The sequence below is a fragment of the Macrotis lagotis genome, chromosome X (assembly GCF_037893015.1).
Source record: "Macrotis lagotis isolate mMagLag1 chromosome X, bilby.v1.9.chrom.fasta, whole genome shotgun sequence".
Classification (NCBI taxonomy): Eukaryota; Metazoa; Chordata; class Mammalia; order Peramelemorphia; family Peramelidae; genus Macrotis; species Macrotis lagotis.
Genome location: NC_133666.1, coordinates 463,481,387 through 463,506,808, shown reverse-complemented (window position 1 = coordinate 463,506,808; position 25,422 = coordinate 463,481,387). Strand labels below are relative to the sequence as shown.

Sequence of the window (25,422 nt, the reverse complement as noted above, 5' to 3'; positions counted from 1 at the left end):
CTAAGTATATTTCAGACCCTCTTAGTTCATCTACACAATGCATTCTACCCCTCCTTTATTATACATATTAAACATTATCCTGTTAAATTAATTATTAATGCTGTAGTCTACAATAGTGTACATAATGAATTTCAATGATGCATGCACTCCTCCTTCATCACTTGATATTGTCACAGATTATAACACTGCTAATGAATTTTTGTTTACTGAAAAATATTCATGATATTTCCCCTACTTTCTCCTTTTCTTGAAACAATTCTAGGTCATAATACCTTCAACTCTTGTTTTGCTATCACATAATGGTCTTTTTCTCTCTATTACAACAATCCAGTGAAACAGGAATTGGATCATCTAGCTTGGTGAGAGTTTCCTCATTAGCCACTAGTAAGATTATTTTTTTTTCCATGTTATCTAGTTCCTTGTTCAATGTCACTTTACTCAGATAAGTTGAATCTGATTTTTCTCTTTTGAGAGTGCCTAGTGAATGCATTAGATTTTGTAATATGTCTGCTGCACTTACTAGTTCTGAGAAATTTTTTGACCAGTTTCTTGGCAGTATCATAATTATTTAAACTCTTTTTTTCTTCATATTTTTCTAGGTCATCTCCTGATTTTTAGATAAATTTATCTGATCTTTCTTCTCACACTGCCATCTTTGCTTGCAAGATGTCTCCCATATTATCTGCCCTCTAATCATTTTGCATTCTTGCTTTGCTATATTTTGCTTCTGCTGCAAATTGACCTTCTTACCCTAAGGATTTGATTTCTCATTGATTCTATTTCTTTATTTAAAGTTTCTATTTCTTGGACCATTGTAGAAGTTAATCTGTTTTTTCCTTTTTCTTGTGGATTTTTTTATCCACATATTTGTTCATTGTGTTGAAGATTGTTATTTTCTCCCCTTGCTGCTTTATTGACTCTATTTTATTTCCTTTTCTTTATCTAGGAAGCTATTCCCTTAGGACATTCTTTGGATGCTTTCTCTCTCTCTTTTCTTTCCTTCCCCTCTCATTTATGTTATTCAGGAGTCTTTTAATTCATTCCAGTATGAATTGAAGAACTGGGTTCTTATTCATAGTTTACAGATATGCAAGGCTTTTATGTGAACTTTTAGTTCTTTTCATTTGTTTTTTAATATATTTGTACTATTACTTTTGTTATTACATCACTGAGATTTCTTCTTGAATTCCTTTCCTTATCCCCTCCCAGAGAGCCATTCCTTATAACAAAAAATTTTTCATTTTTAAATAGGTTAGAGCAAAAAAGGAACTTTAGAGACCATTTAATAAAACCTTCATTTAATAACTAAGGAACATGAGACCCAGGGAGGTTAAGTGATTTATCTAAGGTCACAGAGAAAGTATATTATAGAACCTTAATCCATACCTGTTTATTTTTGATCCTCACTATGACCCTTTGAGATAGAAATCACAGATATTACTATCTTAGTTTTTATGAATGAGGAAACCATGGATCAGAAAAGTTAAGTTGAGTGACTTGTTCACTGTAATTTTGCTAGTGTCAGAGATGGGTTCCATACTCACATGGGTCTTTCCTGATTTCACATATTTTTTAATATGCTATGGTGTCCTTATAAAATATTAATCATTCTTACCTTTCAATTTTAACATTCTTCTTCTGGTTTTTATCCTTCATTACAATAATTAATAAAATATATTTGATGTTTTATGTGATTACATTCAATTTGTAATAGGTATACATTATATAGATATACCATTATAAAGGTGCCCAATAAGCTACATATGATAGCCTTTTTTACAGGAATAAATTTACATATAAAACATCCATTGTTGTATATAATGTCTTCTTAAATATTTATAATTTTTGAATGTGCTCTAAATTGCATCTACTTGAACTGTTACCTTGAACATTACCTTACAGTGATTGTTTTAATCTCACCTCTTCCTCATATTTTCTCTTTTACAATTGAGATAACCCTTGGTGGCACAAAAAGTTGCCTTGAGGACTTGGGAATTGGGCTTTGCTCAAACTATATCTGGAACACATTAACAAAATTTAATTAGTTCTCTGACATTCAGCTATTTAACCAGTTATGTTAGTACTATATTTATAATTATGTGATTGCAACAATAAATTCAGTTCTGGTTGCTTCATTTTAGGAAAACTAGTGTAAGCTGAAAAGTCTCCAGAAGAGGGAAACTAAGATAGTGATTTGAAATGATATGAAGAATGGGCAGAGGAAATTGGGGTGTTCAACCTGGAAAAGAGAAGATATAAAAGGAACCAGGATGGCTTTGTTCAAAATGTTGAAGGGCTATCACATGGAAAAAAGAATAGGAGTAGTCCTTTACCCTCTAGAATAAGCCAGGAACAATGGGTGAAAGATGCAGAGACTTAAATTTGAACTTTTTTTTGTTTGTTTTTGCAAGGCAATGGGATTGTGACTTGCCCAAGGTCACACAACTAGGAATTATTAAGTGTCTGAGGCTGGGTTTGAACTCAGGTACTCCTGACTCCAGGGCCAGTGCTCTATCCACTGCGCCACCCAGCTGCCTCCAGACACTTAAATTTAAGTCTCATATTAAAACAAATCCTTATTAAGTAAGAGCTCTCCAGGAATATTTGCTTCTTCTGAAGATAGTGAGTTTCCCATCACTGAAGATTTTGAAACAATGGCTAGATGACCATTTGTTGTAGACCTAAGGTCTGGGTTGGACTAAGTAGTCCCTGGGAGACCACTTCTGAGATTCTATGGTTCTCTGAAAATGAAATGAAACAGTAGGAGGGGGAGAAATTAAGTAGTTTCAAAATGTTGTAACAAGGAAAATAAGTTTATGATTTTACTAAACAATCGTAACATGCAAATCAATTAAAATGGGTCTGCTTCCTGCCTACTTAGAAACAAGACTATATGTTTAACTACCTCGTATATATTTCTGTCTCTTTTACATCTTTTAAAGTGTGCTAAGCCAAGTTATATTATCATTCCATGATCAGAATTGCAAAATTAAGCCTTGAAAGATTCTGCAATGCTGCAAAAGTAATGAATTCAGTATCTTAACTAAAGCCCTATTTTCTAGTTGTTCTAGCATCATGTTTATAAACATCTTTTTAGCAACAGACTCTAAAGTCATTAGTAGCAATTAGTTCTTAACTCAAAAAGCTCTTAGGTTCTAAAAAACATAGAATCGGAATTTTAAGTGACTTTTACCTGTGACAATACAACATTTCAGCCTAGTGCCTGAATAAAATTGTTTTCTTGTCCTGAAAAAAAATTCAAGAAAAAAATTAATGCAGCAAAATATCTTCTAATTCACTACTGTTTACCCTGTGGTGTTTATTTAGATTCATGCTGCTACCATGATTTATTCCCACCTCACAGGATAATGAACCTAGATTTTATTTCTGTTCTTTGCCCAGACTTGTACAGCAGGCAAAGTGTCTGAAAATCAAAGGAAAAGAAGATATTGACTTGGATAATTTGTTCAGAGGTAAAAACAAAAAAAAAACTGCTTTTATTTGGGGAATTTCATGGAGTTTTTGTTTGTTTGTTTAACTGTTCTTACTGAGCTGGGTGATAGAAAGAGCCATTAGACTGGGAATAGGAAGATCCTATTAGAATTGTATTTTTTTTTAAGTAAGCAAGCCATGCTAGAGTTTCAGTTTCATCATGAATAAAATAAGGATATTGGTTTAATCTTTAGATGATCTTTAAGGACCTTTTCAACTAAAAAAATTCTATGCTTGTTCTATAATTGGCCACATTGGGAGGTGTGTTAAACTATATACTCTATTAAATAGGATCATGAGAGTAAAGTAAATTGTGGTAACTTCTACCTTTGCCTTCAGCATATAGATCATCATAACCAAAATATCTCTGATGTTATTGTTATAACCTAGGAGTATAGCATTTGTTCATATAGCCTCATCTATTGAGTGACTTCTAAGGTACCTAATAGTGCTGAAATTCCATAATGCTATGATGCTAATTTAGATAGATAAGACTATACTTGCCTTAAAAAAATAATCTCTTAAATACTGGAAGATGTGTTTATGGGTATATTCAGAAGATATTTTTGTTGAATTCTCTTTCCAATCAGGGTTCAATAAAGATATGTTTTTGTGTTATCACTCTTCATATTAATGTAACAAATCTGTTTCTATTTATGTAACATTCAAATAATAATGGAAATATCTTGGTTGACATTTCAGTAGTAAGAATTACAAAGCACTTGTATATTTATTGCTCATCTGAGTCACAGTAACAGTGTATACAGAACAGACATTATCTTCATTTTAGAGAAGAAATTTGAGACTTACAGAGGCTTAATAATTTGCCAAGGTCACAAAGCCAGGAAGCTTTAGACAAGGATCTCTTGCCACTCCAGATCTAGTATGCTGGCCACTTAAAACCATTTTTTATATCACCTTTAATTAATTAGCACTTTTGTTTCTCTGACTGAACTGGATTTCTATCTCCAAAGGAAACCTTTCTTTGCTATTGTAGATGAAAATGAGATGCAAAGTTTTCTACTGGCTTAACCTAGAGCTCATTGAAATGAACACAGCTATGTGGTTCGGCATTTCCCTTTCAGGAAGGCAATAACCCATCAGACTTTTCTAAGGAGAAAAAGAAAGTGTACTTGGCAGTCATTGAACGAGAGGGCTGGGATTCCTGCAAGCATGCTAGCCTATTTCTGCTCATCACAGTAGGGAGTGAAGCACAGCTTGTGGTCCTGGGAGCAGCTCTTGATTGTATCTCAGCCACAAAAAAGAAAATGGAGGGCTGATAAAATACTGTGGTTCTCTCTCTCTCTCTCTCTCTCTCTCTCTCTCTCTCTCTCTCTCTCTCTCTCTCTCTCTCACACACACACACACACACACACACACACACACCCCTCTCTAAAGCAGAGCAACTTGTGTACATAACTGAGAGTGAAACCTTGTTTTTAAAGGAAACTGTAGAAAAAGGAATCTTTTGCTATAATCCCAAAGCCCTTATCTTTAAAAAGTACCATTTATGAAAACAATGTAAGGGATGTTAAAAAAAAAAGTTCTAAATCAGTTTTTCACAAAATTTGGAATGTCTCAACAGAATAATTATATGTTTTTTATTAAAACATGCAAACACATGGGTACATGTGCACAAACATCCAAACCATTTTTTTACAATTTAGATAGTAAATATAGTAATGAGGATAATCCTTATTAATAGAAAAATATATTTGCATAATGTGAAAAATGAAATCTATTTTAATTATTCAGTACCTACTTGTTCTCTTCATTTTAAAAAACCAAATTCTTGGCCATATGTTTCTATTTTCTCCAGGCATTTACTATTTTCTTTGGTTTGAATATTTTAAGATCCTGAATCCACAATTCTATGCTATGCTAAGAATTAAAAATGCTTTTGTGGGTTCCTTTGATGGGTTCTTGAGAACCTCAGATTTGATATCAGCATATCATAACTTTGCTTCTTAATACTTATATGACCTGGGGAGAATCTCATAAGCTCTCTGGGTATCAGTTACTCATATTTTAAAATAAAGGGATTGCTCTAAATGACTTCTAAGGTTTCTTCCAGCACTAAATCTGTTATCCTCCTGGCTGAAATCTACATAAAGTAGAAGCTAATGGGATCCAGAAATGGCAGTAATTTAGCATTGTCCTCTCTATGTATGGTCATGTTAGCGAGTCTTTCTTTTGTCTAACCCAAATGATTTTTTTTAGTTTGACTTAATTTAATTTTTTTATAATTTCACCTTTCCCTCTCAGATGACAGCAAATGATACTGTTTTCTCTAGTTTTTAGAGTATTTCTCTTCTCTTTGCATTAACTTATGAAGAGGGGAACATGAGTTTCTAATCAGATGGACTATTTTTGTTTGTCTTGTTTTTTTTCTTTGGGAGTTTTATGGTTAAAAAAAGCAGACTTATTATTATTATTATTATTATTATTATTATTATTATTATTATTATTATTATTATTATTATTATTAAGAACTCCTAGAGAGGAGACTCCCTCTACTAATGTGCAGATCGCTAACTTCTCTGAACTCTATAATCTCAGGAAATTACCTAGAACTCTGAAAGGTTACAAAAACTTGCCTTAGATCATGTAACTATTTGCTAAAAGGTATAACTTCAGCCAAATTCTTCCCTGGCATGAGGCTGGCTCTCTGTTGACTTCTTCATGAATATTCCATTTCAGGACATAAAATTCTTTAAAATTTTTTTTTAAATATTTCATTTCATTTTGAGTTACACATTTTTATTCCTAAAGAAGTTCATTCACTACAGTGGCTGGACTTGGCAGGTATTATTAAAAAATTGCTGAATTGCTACCAGATTTTTAGCAAGGTACAGTTCTAAGATAATCAGAATCAGTACTCTTTGTTTTCTCACAGTAATGTATAAAAATAGTTTTGGGTGCATGAAAATTTTAATTAAGTACGGAATTGTAAGGTATTAATTAAGAAAACCAGGTTTTCAAAAGGGAGTTTTGATAGCAAAATGGACAGAAGTAATTTGAAATTTAAAAAACCCATTCCTCCTGCCAGGTGGTAATAGCTAAAGTAATTGAGAGATTTATCTAAGGTAAACATTATTAAGATCTGATAATCACACATTGGCTAAAGGGATATTTATGATACTGTTTATTATTTTCTTTGCCAAAATAATGGGAAAGACTTCAGTATCTTACTTGGAGGTTGTTTTATATCATTCACACACCATTACATTGTGTTTTTTTTTAAATTTTTTTGCAAGGCAATGGGGTTAAGTGACTTGCCGAAGGCCACACAGCTAGGGAATTGTTAAGTGTCTGAGTATGGATTTGAACTCAGGTCCTCCTGACTCCAGGGCCAATGCTCTATCCACTGCACCATCTAGCTGCCTCCAACAGTTACATTGGACCAAATTACCAGATAACACAATTCTTTGGGATATAATTGGAATTTTATTTTATTTTCCACTCAGTTTCCTAGATTTGTCCAAAAACTGCTCCAAAGTTAATTAATACATAATCATACACTGATTATGACTATAAACAGTTATAAACAGTTTGGCTGTGTTCATGAATCTTGGGATTCTGCTCAACTAGGAATGCCCTCTCACTTTGCCAATAATGGCAATATTGATTCCATAGGCTACTTAATTCCTTAGTACCAGTAATGGGAAACAAATAGTATCATATTTTGCATTGCTGCTTTTTTGCTAGGGACCATTATTTAGGAGTTATTGCTGATAAATAAATAGTATTTTAGTGGATGTATCCACCTCCCTCCTAATTTGAATAATGCACAAATAAGTTAATTTATTTGAGATTATTAATAGGAGATGACTCGGGTTTGGGGATAATCTAGGGGAGCAGCATTAAGATATTTAATATAGGGGCGGCTAGATGGTGTAGTGGATAAAGCGCTGGCCCTGGAGTCAGGAGTACCTGGGTTCAAATTCGGTCTCAGACACTTAATAATTCCCTAGCTGTGTGGCCTTGGGCAAGCCACTTAACCCCATTTGCCTTGCAAAAAAAAAAAACAACCCTAAAAAAAGATATTTAATATATGTCATATGACCTGCCTAGCTATTGCCACTGAATCATTTGTATGCTAGTTTACTATCATAGCTTCTTGAGTTCCTTACCTATTCTACCAAACAGGAATGAAATCTAACTTTCAGAAATGCACAGAAAACGGGGAGAAAGGAAATGGTGTCCAATAATTTTGAACCTCTGTTACTTATGAGTGTGGGATTTTGATGAAATGATATTAACATTTCTAACATTTACACTTATTTGTAGAGTATTGGAACTCAAGAGCCATCATAAATTTTACTTATTAATAATTATAATTTTTTGACAAGTTATTTTGATTTCATCCATGGGAAGACTCCTCTTCCTGAAGCAAACCACCCTTTCATATCTATGTGTAATTTTATAAGTATGAATTATCATTGATTATTATTATTATTGTATTTTGTTATTATTGTCATTATCATTTCTCTTTTTAAGTTTGTTCACCAAGCAATACTTAAGTGTATTGAACAAAGTACTAAATAGTAAGGAGAAAAAAAATCAGTGAAAAAGACTGTACTCTTAAGGAGATGACTACATATACAACCTTACATACATACATACATACATACATACATATATGTACACATCTATCTATTTATAACCAGAGACTTCATATAAAGAGGACAGGTGGGTTGGGTAGGAATAGTACATTATATTTTAGATATGTTATATTTGAGATGTCTCTAGACCATCCATTTTGTAATATCCAAAATGCAATTTTTTAAATCTTTTTTTTCCTTAATTGGATAATGACATTTTCATGTTAAGAATAATTGCCTGGTCCAGGAGGGATAGGTCAGGAGTGGAGAAGGTTTATTATATAATGAAGAGGCAGGGGAAAATGAGATGAACTGTCCTGGGAGCCCTTAATAGTCTCAGGAAAATGGGAATCAGATGAATCTCAAGTTGAATCCTTGGGGGTAAAAAGGATGGTACAGCATTAAAGGTCAGGGCAAAGAATTCAACTGGATATGAAATTTGGATATGGATATATCTCTAGATATATGGTAGTTGATGGAGGGTACAAGAGAAAGGGAACGCAGAGGCTAGGAAGCTAGGTGAGGCAATGGTTTGAGCACTGGCCCTGGAGTCAGGTGTACCTGATTTCAAATCCTGCCTCAGATACTTATTAACTATTTAGCTGTGTGGCCTTGGCCAAGCCACTTAACCCCATTGACTTGCAAAAAACTAAAAAAAAAAGGGAATTAGAAAGAAGGGATGGCTGGGGGGTAGGGGGGATGATGGTAGGCTTGGGAAACAAAGGTGTCAACAGATTCTAGAGGAGAAAAATAAAAAAAATTACTCGGAGGGAAGATGGCTACAGTGAGGCCCCACTTGAAGTTGGATAGCATGAATTTATAACATACCCATTCAGCAGCTTCCCAGCTCCATGCAACAACACATGAGTAGGAGTTAACTAAGTGCATGGATAGTGGGAGTAATCCAGGGCTGAGCTTTGACAAGGACCGATAGGATAAGAGGATAAGGGATTCAGCAATGGAGAACAGTATAGAATTGAATTGGATAACTTATTGAGTTGAGAATGGAAAGGGAGAAAAATGAATTAAGAGTAAGGTAATGCCAGAAGAAAATATTGAGGGATTGAGGTTTCATGAGAGCAAAGAATAGATTTAGGTGGATTGAAGAACAAGGAGAAATGGAATAAGAGCTTATAGTCAAATAGAGGAATATCAGAGTTTTTGATTATGGTGGTATGAAGTGAGCAATCATCAACCAACACAGACAGTCCAATAACAAAAGTATATCAACAAAAAATTTTATATAAAATCATGAACTTTTAAATATAAAATAATATATGGAAACTTTAATTCCTTCCTTCCCTCTCTTCCTTTCTTCCCCTTACTTCCCTTCTTTCCTTCTTCCCTCCTTCCTCTTTCTCTTCCTCCCTTCTTTCTTTCCTCTCACATTCCACTAACAAACCCCTATTCCCCCACTCCCAAACATAATGGTTACAATTCCTTGTAACAAATATGTATAGTCAGTTTGGGTATGGCCAAATAGTCCTCCATTCCTTGGTATTGGGGAAGCTGAGCCTTGTGGAGGTTCATTTCTTGAGCTTAGGAGTTCTGAACAGCAGTAGGATTAGGCTAATTGGTGTTCATACTAATTCTTGGTACCAATAGAGGGACTCCCTAAGAATGGACAGCCATCATGATGCCTGAGGGATAAACCAAAGCATGGTGAAAATGGAAGAGGTCAAAGCTTCTGTTAGGAGTGAGATCAAACCTGAGTATGGCTATTGTATCTCCAGCCTGGGTGAGATAGAAGTAATTTTAAAAAATATATATATTTTATGTATAATCAAGCAAAATAAATCAATGCATTAACCCACATCTAAAATTAGGGTTTTTCTGCAAACTCTGTATTAAAGATAGACCCAAAATGTTGCAGTTTTACCTTTTGGAAAAGACTGTTCCAGCTGTCCAATCTCTTCTCTCATTCTCTGTTACTAATTTTCTCCAGAGGGTGGTTGTAAGTGGGAAGGTTTACAACACACAAATAAAAACATGAGCAAGATAAGGTAATTTGAATAATGAATATACCACTTCTCATGGACAAAACATTGGAAAAATACCAAAACACACCATGAGGCTTTCCTTTGTCCTTTTTATTTCTTATAATTCCACTTCTTGAGATTGTGATATTCCCTAAAACAAGTTTCTCATAGTACTTAGGATACTACCACTTAACAAAATGATTGACTTTCTGCTGTGAGGTAGCTTGCAGAAGTTTTAGGGCTTACCAGGTTTTATGAACTTGAGAATTGTTTTTTCCAAGGGCCCAAATCTCTGCAGAAAGATTAGTGTTCTCTGCTGAGCACTTTTCTTGATTTAGTCAGTAAGTCAATAAACTAGCATTTCATAAGTATCTACAATGGGCACCTTCTTATTAAACTAGGGACATAAAAGTAAAGAATTGAAACTTCTCTTGTAAAGCAATTTACTTTTTGATGGGGGTTGGGAAGAAAGTTCTTGGAGGGACTTTCAAACTAATTATCACTAAAATAAAAATGAACTTTATATGACTTTTTTGTCATATAAAGATTTTAATTAATTGTTACAACTAAAAATGAAATTTTGTAGGTGGTACTTCATGTGTTGGGATAGATTAAAAAGCAAAATAGAAGATTGTAAGGTATTTGATGACATCTATAATTAGTGTTTTTCTCCAATGTTAAAGAACAAAAACAAAGAGAAACTAGTCTAGGAATTATAGCATGTGTATTCTAAATGTTAAGAAAATAATTTCACTGGCTATTACAAAGCACTGAGATACTGTACTAGTCATAATTGATGTACTGTGTGACAAGTACAGCACTATTATTTTATTATGAAAAATGTGAATTTAATCTGACCCCAATACTGCCTTCTTGAAGAAAACTTTTATCTTTTTTAGAGATTAATCCAGATATTAAGAACTTTTAGAAATAAAGAGTTGAAAGATACTTGTTTTAAAAGTATATAGAATAGGGGCGGCTAGGTGGCGCAGTGGATAGAGAACTGGCCCTGGAGTCAGGAGTACCTGAGTTCAAATCCAGCCTCAGACACTTAATAATTACCTAGCTGTGTGGCCTTGGGCAAGCCACTTAACCCCATTGCCTAGCAAAAACCTAAAAAAAAAAAAGTGGATAGAATACCTCAAATTATTGTCAAGAAAATCTTCACAAATTACTTTCTTTTCCAGAAACCTTCAAATATTTCCCATGATCTAGTGAATAAAATACAAATGACTTAGTCCACCCTTTAAAGCCTTCTACACTGCTTCCTATTTGCTCTTCTAAGCTTTTTTTTCAAAGTACTCTCTTTCATATCATTATTAGCATCAGTTCCTTGATCATGTCTTTCTTCTTTTCTCTATATTTCCTGCCCTCTGCACTCCAAACTGCCCCCAAATGGCAGGGCTTAGAACAGAAATCTTTCAAGTCTATACCTATTGAAACCGGTCTTTTCCTTCAAGAACAAGCTTAGAAACCCACCCCTTCCATAATCATGCCTTGACCTCCACCAGATCCATTCAAATAAGTCCTCTATTCTCAAAGTTCTCTTTGATCTTTTTTTTATGTACTTAATAGAGGCAGTGATGGTATGTGTGTGGTAATGTTGTCAAACACTAATAGAAATGGGGGTTATTAGACTGTATATAAGAATCCTTTCAGGCAGCATATGAACTTAGAAAACCATATGTAACTATAAAATTTGTTTTATTGTATTTTTATTAATTTTGTTAAGTATTCCCCAGTTACATTTTAACTTGGTTCAGTCTACAGTCAGGAAAGTTGTGGTCTGCATGAAACTTGTAAACCATTTATGAAATGCTTCTCAGAACCATTCTGAGAATCAAGAAGACCTAAGGTCAAGTCTTACTTTTAATATATGATGGTTCTGTGTCTGTGGGCAGATCATTTAACCTGGGTCCCCATGCAATTCTCTGTTTATAAATGACAGAATAGTTGATGATAAGTAGATAAGGTCTTTATTAAAAACACTTTTTATATACTAAGCACTGGGAATATAAAAACAAGATGTCTCTAAAGAAACTTCCATTATAAAGGGGGGGGGAGCAAATAAAGGGGAAGTAGAATGTGAAATATGGGAAGAGTTAATGCTGCAGGAAATAGGCAACTGGGTGGGAAATGAAAAGCATATCTAGGACTTTTGATAACACAGATGTGCAACATGGACCAGGAAGGCTCCTAAACAGTAAGGGGAATTTCTTGGAGTTGCATGGTATCAATGAAATCCTAGGCTGTGCGCACGTGTGTGCATGCGCACACACACACACACACACATACGCTACACACACACACACACACACACACACACACACACACACACACATACTTAGAAAATAATTATAATTTGTGTACTCCTGGAATGCAACACATGCATTCTTTTCATTTTAATTTGAATGCCTTGCCCCTAGTGGTTATTTGGATTGAACTGAGTGATATTTCATTTTTCTAAAATCACTAGTAATAATAATGTCCTACAAAGAGTCCTCAGCCAATGACTTTCATTAAGTGGGCCCAAAGGTTAGATTGGAGTGTCTGGGTTACCTCCAGCCAAGCTGGAGGGAAGTAGGGGCAGGTGAGCATCCAACTGAAAGTGGACATCTTTTCCTGATGGGATTCTGAGAACTGGATATTTGGATAAATTGGGGGATGGGGAAAGATTGACCAAGGTCAATTCATGTTGGTCCTTCAAGATGTCCCTTGGTGAAGTGAGTTAAAAAGAAAAGCAATTTGCTTCCTTTTATTGAACTCCATTCTTGAGTTATGGGGTTTTAAAAATATAAACATTACTAACAATATTATTGAAACTTAAATATGGAAAGAAGCCTGGTAGAAAAATTAAGGATATCTGGATAAAAATAAACATAATAAGTAGATAACATATTTTTGGGTTATGAGGTTTGAGGGGACTGTCAACTCTGGAAACTAAATTCTGCATTGCCAAGTCTAGTGTGATGTGGGCAGTCAACACCACAAACTTTCTCAAAGTGTTCCAAAAATATTCATCACTCTCTGTCTCTGCAACATCCTCTTCTCTAAACCACCACAACATTTACCTAGTTACCTTGTAAAGTATTCTTTGCCTTTCACAATTGCTCAAAATGAGATATGTAATTGATTTCAGAGACAGGATCCTTTACCATCACCTATTGTAGTAAAATATTTATTTTTCCCAAAATTTAACCTAATTCTAACTAATGCTTGTGTTGCATGAGTTTGTCAAACCTTCTAAACTTTGAAAAGGTTTCTTAATTTACACTTTTCAACAGAATACTACCTATGCTTCTTTCTTTCTTTCTTTCTTTCTTTCTTTCTTTCTTTCTTTCTTTCTTTCTTTCTTTCTTAATAAGGCAATGGAGTTAAGTGACTTGCTCAAGGTCACACAGGTAAATAAGTATTAAGTGTCTGAGGCTTAATTTGAACTCAGGATCTCCTGAATCCAGGGCTGATGTTCTATGTACTACACTACCTAGCTACCACTGCTTCTTCTTAATTCTAAGTCAATATGTGATGCCAGGAGATCAGATAAAGTGATATTAAGTCATCATATATTAAGTCATCATGGCTATCTCCTTTCTCCTTTGATTCCCCTCTGACATTTGCAGGTTTGCAGGGAAGGAACATGTATTTACCTAGCCTTTGAAAATTCTTTAAGAATGATATAAGAGACCACAGAGCAGAGACACCCTATCTCTTGTTAATTGTTCCTTTTTGTGCTATTAAAAAAGTCTTCTTTCTAATTTTGCTGCTGGGGGGAAAGGGCTCCTACTAATTCTGTCCTTAAGTAGAGTATAGAACATAAATATATTTGTGACTAGAAGAAAAAATTATTCTGGCTTATCTGATAGACTTGAGTTCAAATCTGGCCTCAGATATTATCTAGCTGTGTGACCCTGGGCAAGTCACTTAACCCTGTTTGCCTCAGTTTCCTTACCTATAAAATGAGCAGGAGAAGGAAATGGCAAAACACAACAGTATCTTTGCCAAGAAAATTCCAAACAGGGTTATGAAAAGTCAAAAATGACTAAAAAACAACTGAAAAAGAATTGCTCACTAATCAGAAGACTTATTTTAAGAAACAGTTCCCTTAGCTTTGAGATTTATAAGAAGCATTCAAAAAAAATATGATTGGTGGATTCAGCCTTAAGAACTGCACTTAGCCTGCTGCAAAAAGACATTATGTTAAAAAGGAGAATACTTCCTAATGGAAGGATTTAAAACATGATAGTGAGACAAATTGTAGCATCCCCAAAGGCCATTCAACATCACATGGATTCCCACTGAGCCTTCCTAGACCCATATTACTTCATGTTGAGATTAAACAACTTAGAGGGGGACAAGCCTCTAAAATGCCCCCATTTAACATTTAGGTATGCAGAAAAGTTAGTCTAATATAATGCCTTGAGACTGTGTTCATGATGCTGGAAGTATACCATTCAGAGTCTTGAACTGTCGGCAGGTCAGATTTCTGAACTGAAGTATGTCACACCTAAAAATCATATTCCTGAAAAGAGGAGATTGAGAATAATTGTTCCTAATGCAGGGAGCTTTGTTTCCATTCAGCCTATTCTGTTAAGTAAGTTGATGGAGCTAAATCACCTTTAAAAATAGATAATAGCTTTACAGATAATTAATTTTACATAAATATGGAACATGAAATATTTCTGTACAATGTGAAAACAAATGTGTCCTAACATCTCTTGGACTCTATAGACCACACATCAGTCAGAGAGTCTGTTGAGTCACAATGAATTCGTTGCCCCCTTGTTGTTGCTATAGTTACCGTTGCCTTGTAGGCTACATTGTGTATCACTTATGTGTTGTACTTTATTTACTAGGAAAAACTGCAGTTTCATCTATTATTTACATTGTTCTTTCTCATTCACTATTTTACCTTGTTCTTCTGCCTTGTTTTTTTTCCTCTTTGAAGAAGAAATTTGTATAATTTCAGAAGGCACTTATAGCATAAAGATCCAACATTATTTCTTTTTTCAAAATTGGCTGATAAGGCTTTGGTGGTTGCCTTGTACAAAGGAAAATCATATTACAGCATGTACACTAGCTATCCATCTCAAATAAGGTTCATTCACAGTAGTAGAAGAAGCTTTTTTTTCCCCCCAGCCCTTGGAAAAGCAACACTTTAAAATGTAAATAATACTAAGCAAAGTAATTAAACTGATAAAGACATTAGTATAGCAGAAGTGAGGGAGGAAGGTCATCTTTCTTACTAAATATGAATGCCAGAATAACACTTATTTCATATTTTAAGTGAAGATGGTGCCTGTCAAATGCCAAGCCTTCATCACCAATTAGGTGGAAAAACTGTTGAGTTTTTCCAATAGTGTTGAGTGATACCGAGAATCATGATAACCTTCAATTTTTCTAACAGCAAAATTGTTGGTTGTAGTCTCATATAATGACCCTTGGTCTCATTAAATTTATGCTTATTATGTCATAATAACAGAATTACAATTTTTAATAGATGTCAATATCAGTTAACATCTGGACTAACACATAGCTGAAAGGTATCTACCCTTTCAAGTATCTTAATACAGTCATCAGTTGAATTGAGCAATCCAGAAAGACTCAGAGCAGCCCATGACAATGGAAGGAGCACCAAAGGAGAATTTAAGGGAGCTATTCTTTGTTCTGAATTATTTAACATTTTTTTTCAATAGTTTGGATGAAGATATAGATGTCATGCTTATCAGATTTTGCAGGTGTCACAAAAAAGAGTGATATCTAACATAGATGAACAAGTCAGAGTGCAAAATGACTCAACAGGGACCAGAACTAGAAATTTAATTGGGGAAAATATAAAATTTTACGTTTTGGTTCAAAAAAAAATCCCTGCACCAAGTATAAGATGAAGAAGTTGTAACTGGACAACAGTTCATTTGCATGTTTTAGAAGGTTTTTTTGGGTGATTGCTGGTAGTAGTGATGTTTTTGAAGTGTCAACTCAGAGCCATCCATGTGTGATATTACAACAACAAAAGCTAATTAACCTTCATCAAAAGAAATATAACATTCAGGCCTGAGGGTTCTTGGTCCTAGAGTCCAGCTGTTTTCTGCCTAGCCAGATGACATCTGAAATACTGTTTTCTATTAGGGTAGTAATTTGTGAGGAAGATCACTCCCAAACTCACAAGTGTTCATAGGGCAGTGAAGATGATGAAGGACCTCGATGTCATTTTCACCATGTAAGGATCAGTTTGGGTATATTTAGCCTTGTTAAGAAAAAACTTAGTATTGATATGCTGTCAAATATTTGAAAGGATGACATATAGAAAACAAGAGTAGAAGCAATAAGTTTACAGAGATGCAGAGTTCAGCGCAATGCAAAGAAAAACAATAATTAGAGCCTTCTAAAAGGTGAATGAACTCTCACATAAGATAGTTAATTTCCCTCTCCCTAGGAGTCTTAAGGGATAGACAGCAACTATTGCTGGGATCACTTGCTGGATATTATTGAGACAAAATTCTTAATCAATAATAGGTCTCTTGCCAATGATCTGATTCTGTGACTGATTTTGAGACTAGTGTTGCTCTGCTTTGATTGTTGTTTCATTAACAGCTGGTGTTAAGGTTTGAAAACTATTTTACATATGTCATTTCATTGATCCTCACAATAACTCAGGGTAGTATTCCCATTATTTAGAAAAGAGGAAAATGACTTGACTGGGATCGTGTCTAAGGCAAGATTTGAATTCAGGTCTTTCTGACTTCCAAGTCCGGTACTGTATCCATTATGCCAAGCTATCTTTGTTACATCACTTTCATTTGAAGTCACCAGTCCTAAACTAACTAAACATCTAGAATTCATCCTCTGTCCTTTAAAAAGCCCAAAGTTAATAGAAAATCACAAATACCTTAGACTCATTGGAAAATACATCCAAAGGCTTGACTTTTTCTTTTCTGTCCACTAAAGAAAAGTTTCAGAAGCTAGAAGAATTTTGTTTTGTGTTGTTCTTATTGGCAGTGAAGCTTATAGTCATAAAGCATTTTGGCATCTCTGACATTCTTATTCAATTTGTTGACAGTCTTTTCTTAAGTTGAATACCTTTCTGCTTCATCCTTGAAGTAACACTATTGTTGTCTTTCTGCTAATGAATTTTGTAACCTTGGTCCTTTTCATTTAATAGAAATTCGGACATATCTACACAAAACCAATACTTTAAAGGAGAGAAAGAAAGGAATCTAAAGGACTGATATATTTTGGCTCTGGCATGAGTGCCTTCAAATAATTGACTTTGAGTCATTTATTTGCAAAGGCTCAGAGTATAATCACTTGTTACACAAGTAAACATAACAATATTGAAGGATTTGTGATTTCATCAGTGTAGGTGTTCCATACACCAAGTTGCTGTGACTTAAAAAATTCATCATTTAATGGTTAACTTTTTGGTGATGCCACTCTCTGACCTCAGCTCAGATTTTTGCTTACGAAATACACATTCAGTGCTTTTACTGCTTATTAAGATCTTCTAAAATATGGGTTTCACAGGCATAGCCTGTGATGAAAATAATTTTAATGAAATTATTCTCTCTTCTACTTTGTTTTTATTCTGTTTTACAATTAAGGGTGTCATTTAAAATTGTATCTGTCATGTTTTCCAAGTAAATGGCCTATTTCTTATGCAGCTTTAAATGAATTTCTTAGTCTACTCAGGGGCAGCCTGGATTGAGATGCTTGGGCTCTTCTCTCTCTCCCTCTGATGCTTAGCAACCCATAAGCTACTGATTTAAGGAATAATTATGGATTAGCTATATGTATATGACTATACCCAGGGTTCAGTAAACAAAATGAACTTATCTTGAAATGAATACATAATTTCCCAAGTAAAATCATATAGCAAAGGAAAATCTTGCCCTTTTGGGAAGAGTGGTAGAATTAATTTGAGTCTTTGTCTTGGGTTTTTATGTTTTCAGAGATTAAGATCTCTGAAAGCATTAAAAAAATATCCTTACCTTGTTTTTTAAAAGAATGACCAGAAAAATGCAGAGAATTTGGATTAGATTAATTGTGCTATCCATCATTCAGATATAATGATACTAGTAATCCACTTAGCCTCTGTGGCATTTGATATGAATGATCACCTCTTGCTCCAAATACTTTCCCTTCCATTACATCCACGTTGCTACTTTCTTGAATTTTCCTCCTACCTGGTGTCTTTCCCAATTAGAATGTGAATTTCTTGATACAAAGGCTACATCATTTTTCTATTTTATATTTCCATTGCTTAAAATAATGCTTGATACATAATAAAGATTTAGTAATTGTTTTTCTCATTCATTTGTTCACTCATTTATATTAGTCTGACCTTTCTCATATATGGTCTTTGCAGGATCATCATCCTTATCCTGCCTACTCTGGCTGTTATGTACCCTAAGGCTCTGCCCTAGGACCATTTTTCCTTTTATTTCCTTATTCTGTTTTGCTAATCTTAAAGGATCTATAGGTTCACCTATCACTTCTGTGCAGAAAATTCTCAAATCTCCATATGAAGTCCTCATCTCTTTCCTGAGTTCTAGATCTTCTCTCCAACTGTTCAATGAACACCTCAGTAATGGTATCCTATAGGCATTTCAAATTCAAAATATCCATATCAACTCATTATCTTTTTCCCTAAACTCACCCCTCCTTTTAACTTCCTTTTTTTTCCTCTGAGGAGGAGAAAGGAATAGCCATTAAAATAGTGCCTATTATGTTCCAAATTAAGTGCTTTTTTTGTTTTAGGTTTTTGCCAGGCAAACGGGGTTAAGTGGCTTGCCCAAGGCCATATAGCTAGGTAATTATTAAGTGTCTGAGACTGGATTTGAACCCAGGTTCTCCTGACTCCAGGGCCAGTGCTCTATCCACTAAGCCACCTAGCCGCCCCTAATTAAGTGCTTTCTTAAAAATATTTCATTCGGTTATCAAAAAGAATCTACAAGGTAGGTGCAAATTTTACAGTTCAGGAAACTGAGGGAAACAGAGGTTAAGTGACTTGTTCAGCTTCACATAGCTATTACATTGAACTTAGGCTTTCCTGACTCCAGGCTCAACACTCTATCCACTATACCACTAGCTGCCTACCATTTTGACAGTCACTTGGATTTCTTCTTAACTCTTTCTTTTAAAATATCTTATCTTTTCCAATTTCATGGAAAAGCAATTTTTGACATTCATTCTTTAAAACTTTGAGTTTAAATTTTCTCTTTTTTTCTCTCTCCCCTTCCCCATTCCCAAAGATGATAAACATTTTTATATATGTTATACATATGCAGCCATTCAAAACTTTTCTCAGATGATGACCTTGTTCTCATTAAATTTATGCTTATTATGTCATAATAACAGAGTCACAGTTTTTAATAATGTCAATATCAGTTAACATCTGGACTAACAAATAGCTGAAAGGTATCCACCCTTTCAAGTATCTTAATACAGTCATCAGTTGAGTTGAGCAATCCAGAAAGACTCAGAGCAGCCCATGACAATGAAAGGAGCACCAAAGAAGAATTTAAGGGAGCTATTCTTTGTTCTGAGTTATTTAACATTTTAGCATTAGTCATGTTGTGAAAGAAAACACAAACCAAAAAAACAAAATCCACAAAAAAGTGAAATAAATAAAAAGTAGTATTCTTTGATCTACATTTAGATTCCATCAATTTTTTCTCTGAGGGTGAATTAGCATTTTCATCACAAATCCTTCAGAATTGTCTTGGATCTTTGTTTTGTTGAGAATAACTGAATCATTCATAGTTGATCATCATACAGTATTGTTGTTTATTGTATACAATGTTCTCTTGATTCAGAGCATCATTTCAATTGTTTCCAGATTAATCTGAAAGCATCCTGCTTATCATTTCTTATTGTATAATAATATTCCATCTATGCCACAATTTGTTCAGCCATTCTCCAGTTGATGATCATCCCTTCAATTTCCAATTGTTTGATACCACAAAAAAAGGAAAAGGATTTATTCGTATTATTTTTATTGTACAAATAAGTCCTTTTTCTTTTTTTTTAATTCCTCTAGAGCTTGAACCACAATTTTGACTCTGGACCCTCTCTCCAGGTTGATTTGGGATACAGACCTAGCAGGGGTCTTTCCCAGTTTGATAGCCCTTGGGCATAGTTGTAATTGCTCTCTAGAACCTCTTTACTCTTACCCCATATCAATTAGTTGCCATGTCTTGTTGATTCTCTGTAAAATCTTTTATATATACACCCCTTTCTTTGTAGTCACTCCACAGCTTCCCTAATTTAGGTCTTCATTCCTACCTGGTTTTGAAGCATAAACTTTCCTTACAGAAGAAAATTGGGTGAAGATGCCAAAATATTTTGAGAAATAGAAAGAAAATTGTAACTTATGTCTCATCTCATGGGATCATGTCAAATGGCATGTCTTCTAAATAATTTCATAGGTTATCATTTACTATGAAAATAGAAGTACAGGGGCGGCTAGATGGTGCAGTGGATAAGAGCACCTGCCCTGGAGTCATGAGTACCTGAGTTCAAATCTGGCTTCAGACAATAATTACCTAGCTGTGTGGCCTTGGGCAAGCCATTTAACCCCATTGCCTTGCAAAAACTAAAAAAAAAAAAAAAAATATAGAGGTACAGTGGGAGAATCAGGAGAAATAAACAGGTTTGGATTGTCATTATTCTGAATGTTACAAGGAGTCATTAAGTATAAAGAAGAATCCATAAGTATGTAGTCAATGAAATTAGCTTGAGTGTGTGATTTTCCCAGTGATGCTTACCTAAGAATTGGTACAAAGAAATCAGAATATGGGATTTCTCTGGAGTTGAGCATTAAAGTGTAGGGAAAAACTTAAATTCAGAGAAATAAGGATTCTAGGATAATAACTAGATAAATATTACCATTGGGTCAAAACCATTTAAGGAGAGAAGCGAATTCAACTTGAGTAGAATATACTGGAAGAAAAAGGATAGCTTAAAGATCTGAGATTAAAAAGTATCCCAGAATCTTATAGCAGGAAAGTCATACAGAAGCCAATATAGGCCAACTCATACCTGACCACCGAGTTTGACAATCAAAGGCAGGCAGGAATCCTGGAACATAAATATATGGAGTAGAAGAATGAAGGGAAGTTTTTGTTTTTGTTCTTTAGAAAAAATAGATAGAAAGTAGATAGTCAAGTAGATAAGGCGAGACTGAAGATGAATGAGAAAAACAGAATAATTGCTGGAAAAAGGTTCAGGGGAGCCAGGGGGAAATGGAGTCCAGGGCCCAGTTAGCAGAATATTCTTTAGTGAGAAATAGAGATTACTCCTCCTGTGTAAACAGAGGGAAAGAGAAACTAGATTTACTGTAAGTGAAAGTGTGAGGGAGGCAGAAACTTTGGATATTGGATTCCCAGAATGGAATTTCATTATTATACTGCTGTTGTATTGGAAACATTAACAAAATGATAAATTGAGACAGATCTCTGAGCAAGATAAACTTCATTAGCAGGAGCATGCTGTCTGTCAATAAATGATTTGCTTCCTTGAATGCCAAAGATCCTGAGCAAAATGAAAACATAGGTTTGTATAGTATAAAGAGCAGAACAAGGTAGATGGCATCATGCAATTAAGTGAACCATTATTGATTACAGAGCTGAGGTGCAGACAACAACATAATTGATTAGAATTTTGGTAATAGGAATAGCAGTATATATCTCATATATTGAAGTCCAAGGATTATGACCATAGTGGTATGTGGCTGACTCATGGTGGAGAAGGGCCATTGGATATGGGAAGGTTGGAAATTTGTTGGATAATATTATCAACCTTAACATCAGATGTGTAAGGATAATGTCAGGGGATATGGTAGAAACTACGCTCTGAATAAGTTACTAATTCTCTTAAGAGCATTGGCATAGTGACCTGACAAGTAGTTGATGACAAGGTTGTAATACATGGAGCATCAGTTTAGGAAAGGCTAATGAAGGATAATGATAGGGGAAATGGTCTGAAAATGGGAATTGAAAGGGAAGGAATTGAGATAGAGCCTAGGTGGTGGAGTGAAGGCAGGGACTTGTCTGAACTCTCCCCAAACCACTCCAAACCTTTAAATAATGACTCTAACCAAATTATAGATTGGCAGAACCCACACAAAGACTGAGTGAAACACTTTCCAAGTCCAAGACTACTTGGAAGATCTGGAGGGAAAGGTCCGCTGTCCAGAGGTGAGAGGAGTACAAGGCAGCACTCTCCACCCTAGAGCAGGAAACAGGGCAACCAGGTCACTGGCAGCAGTGATAGTTTCCATACCTCTCAGCTCAGGAATTGCCATGGACCTCTTGGAAGGTCAGCAGGAAAAGTGGTTTGAGAGTGAAGCACAGTCCATCTCAGGCTTCAGCAGCTCAGACCCCACCCCAGCAGACTAGAAGTAGCTTCAGGGGTCACTGAGAAGCAGAGGCAACCGTTTCCAGGGTTTAGAACCCATGAGTGGTAAGAGGATCAGACAAAGATTACAGTTTTCTCTTTGCTACCCCTGGGGCAGGACTCTGTTGCTTTGCCATACTCAGATCAGGTTCACAGTCTGGGGCCCCAGTCCCAGGAAGAGGTGCAGAAGCACAACAGAACTTACTGGCTTAGTGGAGCAGGGGCCATCCTTAACAATTCTAGGGCAGAAAGGAGTGCTTAGAGTCACTCACAGGCCAGAGCACAGGCACAAGGCTGGAACAACACTGGAAGAGGGGCAGCTAGGCTGGCGCAGTGGATTAGAGCACCAGCCCTGGAGTCAGGAGTACCTGAGTTCAAATTTGACCTCAGACGCTTAATAATAATTACCTAGCTGTGTGTGTGGCCTTGGGCAAGCCACTTAACCCCATTGCCTTGCAAAAAAAAAAAAAAAACCTGAGAAAAAAAGTAACAGGAGGACATGAAGAAGAAGGAGAAGGAAAAGGAGAAAGAAAAAGGAGCAGGAGTGGAAGGAACAAGGAGTAGGAAGATGAAGAAAAAGGCGAAAAAGAAAGGAAGAGGAGGAGGACAAATTTAAAGGATATTATTTTCCCCCAAATGAAAATATTTGATAAAAATGCCTTCATACTATAACTTAAAACCACTGGATCATCCAGTTAGTGCTTAAATTTAGCTTTAGTGAGAACGAGTTATATTACCATATACACAAAGGGTGGTCTATGGTGAAAATTGACTTTTATTTACCTATAGACATTGTTATAGTTATACCACACTATGTCTAAATACAGATTATTCTGTTTCTATGCCATAAAACAAATGACATTTTTATTTGTTTCTGAAAGAAGACATATTTATATTTTGAAGACATGCTTAAATTTCTTCTACTCATTGACTTTCATTTGCAGGGACAAATCTGTTTCTTTAAAATTGGTTAGAAGAACAAGTAACCTGTATCTTATCTCATAAAATTCATTCTGAAAAATATTGAAATTTTATTCTTTTGTGGTTCATACCCCCCATCATAGAAAAAGAAATAAATTAAAGACACATTGTTTAACACTATGTTTTATAATTATGTACGACCAAATTCATCCCTGCATTGATCACTTGTATAGCAGTTCTCTTAAAGAGTCTCTAAAAGACCAATAAATTTGAAGTAGAGTTTCTGTCCTCCATTTAATCTGTGGATTTAGGTTGATTGAGTTGTAAAGGGAAAAGTAGGAAATGTTTGAAATTGTGGAAGCTTTCTGTTGTGCTGGATCAACATTTGCTGTAAGAAAAGGGGACTAAGGGTGAGACTAATGCTGCTCATCTCTTGAGGTCCATCTAGTGCTAAATTGTAAGATGAAATTGAAAGCTTGGGACTTTAAGAGCTCTTTGGAGGAGAGATCTCTTTGTCAAGAATAGGCATAGATGAAAAGAATTAAGGATTAATAATAACATTATACATATAGCTAAATATATGTACAGTAATATACATATATTTATAAAATAACTATGCATATGTGTATATATGTAGATAAAGAAATAGATAATCATCAAAAGGACAGCAATTGGACCTGTGATTTCATTGGTATTGGGAAATTCAAGATGAGGAAACTACCAGGGATAGTTTTGATTTTTGTCCAAAAATGCAATGCCCAACATAGTGCCTAGGATATAACAATGCATTTAATAAATTTTTTTGATTGGTAAATTTCTGTCTTGGCAGTTTCATATTGCCAAAATTACTTTGTCCATACAGAACCTGTGGCAAAAACAGACAATATCAAGGAAAAGTAGAAGGAAGACTTTTCCTTTCCAAAAGGAAAAATAATATCACTAATCAAATCACTACAAGTATTGATGCCTTTGCTTCTTTTATCAAATGTATCTTAACGTTCATGTCCCTTTGCTCTGTGGGGTATTGGTCTTGCTCATTTTCTCTGCCCTGCAGTGCAGAACCTGAATTTCTATTAATTGGGATATTGAAATAAATGAGTAATTGATAAATATCTTTAGTTTACAGATTTATTACCCTCCCAATACTATTTTTAAACCAGGAATATACATGGAGTGAAGCAAAATGATGCTAATATGCATCTACTTTAGAATTTTTGCTCAGAAAGACAAACTTTCAGTGGAAAATGGCAAACTTTCTAATGAGATCTCCTACAGCCTTGGTGGTTTTCCCCATATCCACTGAAGTGCACTGACTGTAGTTTGAGATTTGTTGCATTCAAATTCACATTTACATAACACAATTTCATGCTATTGCTGTACATTTTCCAGTTTGTTGACTTGTGCTTTCCCAGCAAACTAACAATGACAGAATTCTCTATATCCATTAGCCTACTTATTCACTGGATCTTGAAACAGAAAATCCTTTAGTATGAGCAAAGTAGAGTTGGCTGCTTGTAAAACTTCAACTGAGATTTTCATTTTCTTTAACCTTAGGAGGCTGGAGGGAAAACAGTAATTTCTATAACCTGCTGCCTTTTATTTTACTAAGGTCAAGTAAAGCAATATGTGGATTCTTTTGTCTTCATTTAAATAAAGGTTGAAGCTCAATTTACTTTTCAGTTGTGTCTGAGATAATCTTAATTATTCAGGATGAATTCTTACAATGCAATTTGCATAGTAGGAATTCAAAAAATTATTTGATCAAACATTTTGTTTGTCAAAGAGTCATTTACATGGATTTTACATTATATCCTGAATATAAATGAACCATTGATGACCCAGGAAACATTTAGAGAGTGGTGAATATCAGGGTCATCATATGAATATGAATTGCACTTTATCCTGAGCCATCATTGTGATTATACCAGTTTTCTTCAATAACGAAGGACAAACAACAACAATTATCACCATAGTGATAGTTAGAGATTTCTTGGCAATAGATATTGTGTAGCTTATGTCTTAAAATATCTGGG

At 34.8% G+C, this 25,422-nt stretch overlaps 1 protein-coding gene across 8 annotated transcripts in view; it reads left to right on the top strand.

Annotated features, from left to right (window-relative positions):
- Window positions 1–25,422, top strand: part of L3MBTL4 (L3MBTL histone methyl-lysine binding protein 4) — a 546,540-nt gene that overhangs the window by 389,038 nt on the left and 132,080 nt on the right. For 7 of the 8 annotated variants that reach the window (XM_074202633.1, XM_074202631.1, XM_074202627.1 and 4 more), the window contains one exon: window positions 3,403–3,473. The exons of the other annotated variant lie outside the window; for it this stretch is intronic. In XM_074202633.1, the coding sequence (XP_074058734.1) occupies window positions 3,403–3,473 (71 nt within the window). The remainder of the gene's footprint in view (window positions 1–3,402; window positions 3,474–25,422) is intronic. 8 annotated transcript variants of the gene reach the window in all.